Genomic DNA, 8,854 nt, shown 5'->3' on the forward strand with positions numbered 1-8,854 from the left:
TTCAGTTACTACTCAGTATCGGCAATCCTGGAAAGAGGCTGTAGGGTGCTGACTGCGTGGTAAGTGGACTACACTGCTCTCTGGTGGCTCAATTATAATGGACACATTACCCTCTGCTGGTTACTCCTACTCACTGCATGGCAGAAAACCTTTACAGATGGAATAAGAGAATCACATTTATACAGGTTTGATACAAAACACATTTTTGTTATTCAAATGAAGGTAACGACAGAAACAAAGCTAACATTTTATTTGAGACTGTCCTCGTTGCTACGTTGCAAAATGACCTTGAAGATGATCCTTCCTTGAAAAGGGGCAGCAGCGTAACCTAGTGGTTAGAGCATTGGACTAGCAACCAGAAGGTTGCAAGATCAAATCCCCAAGCTGACAAGGTACAAATCTGTCATTCTGAACAGTTAACCCACTGTTCCTAAGCTACCATTGGCCTAGTTAAATAAAGAAAAAACAAAGTAGAATGGCCATCAGTAGTTTCCTGTTTCAGGAGTGAATTCTAAAAGACAATTACTCTTTACAGAGAACATTTAGGATAAACATGCTTTTACAGTGCCCTCAGGAAATAAACAGGTGAATACTTGGCAATAAGTATCTGCAATCTCTAATGATCAAATATACTATTTACCTGCTTATTTCATAAACATGACACTCTAATGTGTTAAATGCATGATCACCAGTGTAATATTCATCCCAATGTACTAAGCTATCAAGTATAACACTCTCAACTGACATTCATATTATCAGGCAGAGGTATAATGCCCCTAGGGGGCACAGGGGCACGTGCCCCCTCAGATGTGTCCTGTTTTTATAAATAAAAAAATAAATAGCCTCCTAGCAATTTTCTGAAGTTGGCTTTAGCTAGCCCAGATAGGTTCCCAATCTCCCAACCTCACAACTAGCTATAAAGAAGCCATTTCAGGCTATCAAACAAGTTAGAGTAGCTAGCTTGTCTAACTATCTTAGCTGGCATGTGTGCTGGCAAGGTTGGTAGACTTTAGAAAAGAGAGGAATTATTAAATGTACTGAATAAGACTCACATTCCTTTCAATCTTTTACCCAGATTTTTGGCAGAGATGTAGAGAATAATATTTTGTTTCTTTAAAAAAATAACCACCAGTCAGGAGGATACAGACTGTTCAAAAAGTATGCTTAGATATGCAGAAAAATATACATATTTTTAACATAAAATTAAGCATAATGATGATGGCTCTAGATTGTAGGAAAAAGCTGTTTCAGGTGTTTGAAAATTGCTAAATTATCCAACCACTCCCTCAGCCATCCTCACATACTTTGTGCCCCCTCAGATTTTTGTGGTACATGGCGCCCCTGTTAAACCTCAGATTTTTGGGGTACATGACCCCCGTTAAACCTCAGATTGTTGGGGTACATGACGTCCGTGTTAACAGGGGCCAGAATTCTACAAGAAGGACTAGTGATGGATGCTCCAAACAATTTATTGGATATCTGATCTCCAGCATAGTGAGGTGAAAGGACTTTTTGTCCTGAGTTGAGTTCCTACAGGTCTGTTAGTCTTTCAGTCTGCAATGTCCAAGGTAAGCATGGACGCCCCAACCTGGTAACAATACATCACCCATTCATGTCTTTTTGAAGACTCCTTACAGGTTTTTTTTATATTGAGAGGCTTAAGGATTCCTTGGTATCAGTCGTCCAATCTGTTGATGCTGTTTGTCAGAGAGGGTTGGGGCTGTCCTAAGTTCATGAGTTCCCAGTTTTCAGATGGAGGGGGTTGTTCAGTCTTTCTCTATGGTTTGAAGATGGAGGGCGATGTTCAGTCTTTCTCTATAGTTTGAAGATGGAGGGGGTTGTTCAGTCTTTCTCTATAGTTTGAAGGTGGAGGGGGTTGTTCAGTCTTTCTCTATAGTTTGAAGATGGAGGGCGATGTTCGGTCTTTCTCTATAGTTTGAAGGTGGAGGGGGTTGTTCAGTCTTTCTCTATGGTTTAAAGATGGCGGGGGATGTTCAGTCTTTCTCTATAGTTTGAAGGTAGAGGGCGATGTTCAGTCTTTCTCTATGGTTTGAAGATGGAGGGCGATGTTCAGTCTTTCTCTATAGTTTGCAGGTGGAGGGGGTTGTTCAGTCTTCTCTATAGTTTGAAGGTGGGGGGGTTGTTCAGTCTTTCTCTATAGTTTGAAGGTGGAGGGGGTTGTTCAGTCTTTCTCTATAGTTTTCAGGTGGAGGGGGTTGTTCAGTCTTCTCTATAGTTTGAAGGTGGGGGGGTTGTTCAGTCTTTCTCTATAGTTTGAAGGTGGAGGGGGTTGTTCAGTCTTTCTCTATAGTTTTCAGGTGGAGGGGGTTGTTCAGTCTTCTCTATAGTTTGAAGGTGGAGGGGGTTGTTCAGTCTTTCTCTATAGTTTCAAGGTGGGGGGGTTGTTCAGTCTTCTCTATAGTTTGAAGGTGGAGGGGGTTGTTGAGTCTTTCTCTATAGTTTTCAGGTGGAGGGGGTTGTTCAGTCTTTCTCTATAGTTTGAAGGTGGAGGGGGTTGTTCAGTCTTCTCTATAGTTTTCAGGTGGAGGGGGTTGTTCAGTCTTTCTCTATAGTTTGAAGGTGGAGGGGGTTGTTCAGTCTTTCTCTATAGTTTCAAGATGGGGGGGTTGTTCAGTCTTCTCTATAGTTTTCAGGTGGAGGGGGTTGTTCAGTCTTTTTCTATGTAACCCACCAGACGGGCACTCTCCTTCCAAAGCCTCTTGGCCACCACATCATCCCTCCCCTCTGGGGCGGTCTCCGTCATGGCACAGTCACTGAGACACACACGCACACACACACACACACACACACACAGACACACACACACACACACACACACACACACACACACACACACACACACACACACACACACACACACACACACACACACACACACACCAATAACACTTTACAAACCGGAGCTAAACAACCTTGACAACAATTGAAAACAATAAAATACTTGATGTCCATGTCCTATCCAGCACTACTTTCACCACAGAGCTTACCTGAAATAGCTGCCAGACTTGTGCTCCAGTCCTGGGGTGACAGCACAGTAGATGGAGGTCTGGGCACCCTGGGTGGGGGTCTTCATGAGGAGCATGGAGGGGGCTGACAGGATGGCCCTCAGCATGGGGAACCAGGTCTCCACGTGGCGAGTCAGCTCTGTCCTGATCACCCCGGGATGCAGGCTGTAGGACGTCACCCCCGTACCTACCAGGGGACCAGATCCCAGTGTTTTACACCTCTACACTGTGTCTGGGAAAAGTCCTACCTGACAGTCAATTAAAACTCTTATTGGTGACAATATTGTTGTCGTAATGGTTGTAATAAATGTGCACAAGACCAAAGACAACCGAGGGTATTTCTGTTTACCTTTCAACCTTCTGGCCAGCTCTCTGGAGAATAGCACGTTGGCCAGCTTGCTCTGCCTGTAACTGACCAGGGAGTTGTACGGCCTCTTGGCAAAGAAAAGATCATCAAACTGGATCTTACCTAGATGTAGGGAAATAGACTTTGTTTTTTACATTGCATGGCACCTATATTATGGAAAGGCAGAAAAAAGTCCAATAGGCCGGTTTACCCCCTTTGTGTGCAATGCTAGACACATTGACAACACGGCTAGGGGCGGAGCTCTTGAGCTTCCCCAGAAGGAGATTGGTCAGTAGAAAGTGTCCGAGGTGATTGACAGCCAGTTGTGTCTCGAAGCCGTCCTCTGTTAGCCACTTAGGGCACATCATCACACCTGATGGAGACAACCATCATGATGAAGCGCTATATAACTGGAATCAACCATCCTTATCAGTCATAATGCCATAAAGCCAGCTTCTCATTCTAGGCCCGTATTAACAAAGCGTCTCAGAGTAAGAGTGTTAATCTAGGATCAGGTCCCCCCGGTCCATGTAATCTTATTTGTTATGATCTAAAAGGAAGAAAACAATATCCTAGATCAGCACTTTTCCCTCTGAGATGTTTTGTGAATCTGGGCCCAGACATGGCTGTTCCAGTGGTTGCTGATGCTCACCGGCGTTGTTGATGAGTATATCTAGGCGATCCTCACTGGCAGTGAACTCTTTGGCCAACTCTCTGACAGAGTACATAGAGGCCAGATCCAGGTGCCGCACTACAATGTTGCTGTTCCCCGTGGCCTGACGAATCTCGTCCGCCGCCCTCGCAGCCCGTGTCAGGTCCCGGCATGCCATCACCACCCGCGCCCCTACAGCACCCCAAAGTCAGTTAGAGAAGGCACAAATACACAACACACGCCATCCCCCCACATCGCACATCCTGTCCAAAGAGAAGGGTACCCTGCTCCCAGTATTGCAACCATTTCCTGGGATGGGATGGTCGAAGGCAGCAATTTAACACCCTGCCTTAAAGTATGTCAAACTGTGTCTTTACAGTATGACACACACATACTTGTGACATTGTGTACATAGCTACATAATGTGATTGTGCCATACCTCTACGTGCCATGTCACGGCACGTTTCCTTGCCAATGCCGGTGTTGGCACCGGTGACCAACACCGTCTTGCCACGTAATTGGACTGAAGATCGACACACACCCCCAGCAATCCATTTTCTCAACAGAACAACGCCTGGCGGTGCAACAAACAACATGGAAAGAATTGATTCCCTCCCACATTATGGCTTGAAATCTGTACACTTAGAAAAAAAGGTGCTATCTAAAACCTAAAAGGGTTCTTCGGTTCTTCTTCCAGGTAGAACCCTTTGGGTTCCGTTTAGAACCCAAAGGGTCAAACCCACAGAGGGTTCTACATGTAACCCAAAAGTGTTCTACATAAAACCTAAAAGGGTTCTACATGGAACCAAAAATAGTTATCCTATGGGGACAGCCAAAGAACCCTTTTGGAACCCTTTTTTCTAAGAGTGTAGTGGGTTAATTTGAGAGCAAAATATTATGGCGACCAGGAATACGGACTAGAACTGACAGTGAAGCTCTGATGTCTGAGCTGATGATGTGTTTTTGGAGGAGGCAATGTATGTCTCTTAAAATCAAAATTTTCTCGGTGGACTGACATAAACTCTGAGCATTTTAACATGCTCCTGGAATGTATGAATAGGAGTTAACTGTGCACTTGATATTAAGAGCTGGGATATTTCTGTGATAAAGAACTGTTAAAAAACATTGAATAACATCAAGATAACATCTTAATAACAGATGTCTGCAAAGAGAGCATAATTATCTGCTGGCAAATTTAGTAAGTGTTCTTCACAAATTACAATTAACACAACCAATTTTATTATTGTCTGTTTAATATTCAAAATAAAAACAAAGTTATCGCACTCTCTAATAAAACAATAAGAAGAGAGACAAAAAGACAAACCGAGTTGAATGATAATAGAGAATGGAAATGACCTTTTGAGCCTTTTCTTTAAACCGTTAAATAGATTTCATATTCTGAGTGATTTCCTTGCCACCCTTCACATTTAATTCAAACTCTGTTCTATATTTTTTACTTGGTTATTTCATTGCAACAAACACGCTTCAAATAGTACAATGAAAGACAAAGGCCATGACTTACAGATCACTGTGACCGCTATGACAGCGCCATACTTAACCGGCGCAGACGGATCAACTTCATCCCACATTTTATCCGTAGTCTAGGCAAAAACCTGCCAGACCATAGGTGGACGGACCGAATACCGTCCGCCTTGGGAGACACCTCGTTCTAATCGAGGAATATTACGATGTTTGTCGGCTATGATGCTCTCATCTGAGAGCGAGGCTATTCATAGGTTTAAAGCAATTTAAATAGAGGGATTTAGCGTCTGTCTTCAGATTACGAAGAGATTACAATCGTATTCTCTAATGTATCATGGGCAATACGAGAGCAGCAGTGGTGTCGAAATACAACGTGTTATGTTACATCTCTAGGTGTGAACTGAGTGAGCCCAGTCCAGCGAATGAAAACGCTGCAAACAAATGTAAACATACCAATGCAAATGAATAGACAGAATTGTATAACAATGCATTTTACTAGAATACAATTCCTAGAACATGATCTGGCATAAAGACTATATCCATGGCATGCCGTTTAGGCCAACCTGCTGCCTACAATGATAAACTTTGACATCACAATGACGGGCTAATATCCTTATGTTTATAGGCTGCTGTGATAGTTGTTTGGTTAGGCTATTTGAGGTAAGACCTATTGCTGCATGACACATGTCCTTTATCAAATGTATAGGGACCAGAGGGAGATAGCATGCCTACTGTGCTGCACTGATGGGTTATGTTTGCTACCTCACAGTAATATTACTGGTCAATTCAGCGTTACAATAGCCTAAACCTATAACCTAAGAGAATAAAATTAAATATATATATATACACATTTCCAAATACAGCACCAGTCAAAAGTTTGGACACACCTACTCATTCCAGGGTTTTTTCTTTATTTTTTACTATTTTCTACATTGTAGAATAATAGTGAAGGCATCAAAACTATAAAATGGCACATATGGAATCATGTAGTAACCAAAAAAGTGAAACAAATCAAAATATATTTTATATTTGAGATTCTTCAACGTAGCCTTGATGACAGCCTAGGCCTATAGCCTATAAGCAGTCTTTTTGTAACATTGTTTTGTTGAGTGGACTACATGTACATGAATCCAAAAGTGAATCAATTATCCTGGATGATGACCCCTTCTCTCTTTCTCTCTCACACACACATTACATTGTTATGTCATTTTCTTGTATTACTTAAAGATTGTTATGATTTTTTTAGTAAATATTTTCTTAACTCTATTTTTTGAACTGCATTGTTGGTAAGTAAGCATTTCACAGTAAGGTCTACACCTGTTGTATTTGCCGCATGTGACAACAACAAAACATTATTTGATTTGACACACGCACACACACACACACACAGTTCACTCTGTAAAATTGTAATGTGAGAACATAAAATTGCAATGTGAGTATGTAACATTAATCAGCACATCAATAGTTAGTTCATGAGAACCCAGCCATTTAGTTCTCAATTAAAAGTATGGACCACAGCTGGATCAATGAACTACAATCCTGTCACTGTTTTAAAGTTTAGAAACGTTAATAATCTTCACTTCCGATAGTTTTGGAATCCTTTGTAACTTAACTTTCACATCAGGGTGGAATAATCTTTCAAATACAAAATATACACTTACTGTATGCATTTTAGCAAAGTTACATAATTGTTGCACCCTGCAGAATTTTCAAAAACACAGCCCCCAGCCAAAGTACAAAACTTCCTCCCCAGTTCCGCGCCATTGGAAATTGGAGGGGAGGAAGTGTAGTCTCGGTTTGAGGCAATGTTCTTTCCTAAATGGCACAGTAAATGTAGCTTTTGTATTTGAACAATTATTTCTTGCTTATATGAAAGTAAAATTCCAAATGTTTCCAAAACTGTATCGCGTGTGAGGTGTATTTGCATTTAGACAGCATTTTGTCAGGGCTGAGTGTCTGGTCATTTTTCTCACAAGGCAAATGAGGAAGTCCAGTGGCTCAATGTAATGCAATGGAATTTGAGCCATGAATAAGGGATTATCAATAGCATCATGATATAACAAAATGGCTGCTTGCACCTTCAATTAATTTGCCTTTAGTGAGTGTATGGATATTAGTATTGACACAAATTTGGTTGAAATTAATACTATTTCATGTATTTGAGTATTAATGACCGTGTTAGAAATGAATTGAATTGAATTAATTACGTTTTGAATGTAATTTATGAAAACAACGCAGTTTTAGGGCAACCCTATTTCCTGAAACGCTTTGCTCCGCCTATCTTCTTTACATTGATGGAAGCCAATCACAGTGCAGATTTTAAAGCGGAAATGACGCAAAACTTTGTTTTGACCAATGTAATTTGCTGAAAGAGGTAAACGTCTGTCTCCTTCATGCGGATTAATATGCCTCCAATGGGGAACATGTAGCCCGCGAATAATTTCTGTGTGTTCTAGTTTATTAGCGTTCTGTCTTCGTATTGGAAAGGGTAAGTATTTAACTAGAATAGTTTATGGTTTACTTTTAGTTTGTGTGTCACAAATAATATTTATTTTTGTGCCGTAAATATACCTAATATGCACGCTAAACGTTACAGTGGAAAGGCATCAATAGCGTAGCCTAAACGTTGTGAGTCAGTTGTAACATTACGCCGACGCAGAATGTATTTTACCCAAAATGTGGGGGGGGTCTTATCTCTTTGGAATGCGACTATTGCATTACGAGATCATGTCTTCTGCAATACATGTATATAACTTGTTAGACTCACGGAACGAACAGCTGTTTTATTTGAGTCATGCACCTCAAATCTGTCATGCATGTAGAGAACTATTTTTTGTCCCCCGCCCCTTTCGTAAATTTCCTAGTGGTTGCCAGGGACATTTAGCGAGAAATTATGTCACAATGAGCTACAGAAGAATAATAGATTAACTCAATTATGTATATATATATATTTTTTTTAAATGGCCCCAAAAAATTGTCAGAGAAGCAATGTTTTCATTCAATACTTTAATAAATATTTTTATATCTTTAAAAATGCATTTGGATAAGATTATTTAAATCCTGGACAGATTTTCTATATTTCTGAACCCAGGTCTCTGAGTCACATTGTCATCATTCAATCAATAGGCTTTTTTTTCTTCAATACTGTAGATTATGGCAGGTAGCCTAGTGGTTAGAGCGTTGGACTTGTAACCGAAAGGTTGCAAGATTGAATCCCCGAGCTGACAAGGTAAAAATCAGTCTTTCTGCCCCTGAACAAGGCACTGTTCCTAGGCCGTCATTGAAAATAAGAATTTGTTCTTAACTGACTTGCCTAGTTAAATAAAGGTAAAATAAATAATAAATAAA

The 8,854-nt window shown here is 40.8% G+C and overlaps 1 protein-coding gene across 1 annotated transcript; it reads right to left on the reverse strand.

The window, feature by feature from the left end:
* Positions 1-235: 235 nt before the first annotated feature.
* On the reverse strand, positions 236-5,841 carry LOC106606092 (retinol dehydrogenase 12). Its single transcript, XM_014202212.3, has 7 exons — positions 5,547-5,841; positions 4,464-4,598; positions 4,025-4,216; positions 3,584-3,745; positions 3,376-3,495; positions 3,009-3,213; positions 236-2,774 (listed from the first exon to the last, which is right to left on the reverse strand). Exons 1-7 carry the CDS (start codon positions 5,611-5,613, stop codon positions 2,669-2,671), a joined length of 987 nt encoding a protein of 328 aa, XP_014057687.1. The 5' UTR covers positions 5,614-5,841; the 3' UTR covers positions 236-2,668.
* Between the last annotated feature and the right edge of the window lie 3,013 nt (positions 5,842-8,854).

This window comes from Salmo salar, chromosome 02 (assembly GCF_965601325.2).
Source record: "Salmo salar chromosome 02, fSalSal1, whole genome shotgun sequence".
NCBI classification, from domain to species: Eukaryota; Metazoa; Chordata; class Actinopteri; order Salmoniformes; family Salmonidae; genus Salmo; species Salmo salar.

Bases quoted from the DNA above. Each gene is read 5' to 3' on its own strand.
- LOC106606092 (XM_014202212.3), bottom strand. From the start codon at position 5,613: ATGTGGGATGAAGTTGATCCGTCTGCGCCGGTTAAGTATGGCGCTGTC. The intron at 3,746-4,024 runs GTGAGCATCAGC...TGTCTCCATCAG, and splicing joins TATACTCATCAACAACGCCG to GTGTGATGATGTGCCCTAAG. The intron at 3,496-3,583 runs GTAAACCGGCCT...CCCTACATCTAG, and splicing joins TAGCATTGCACACAAAGGGG to GTAAGATCCAGTTTGATGAT.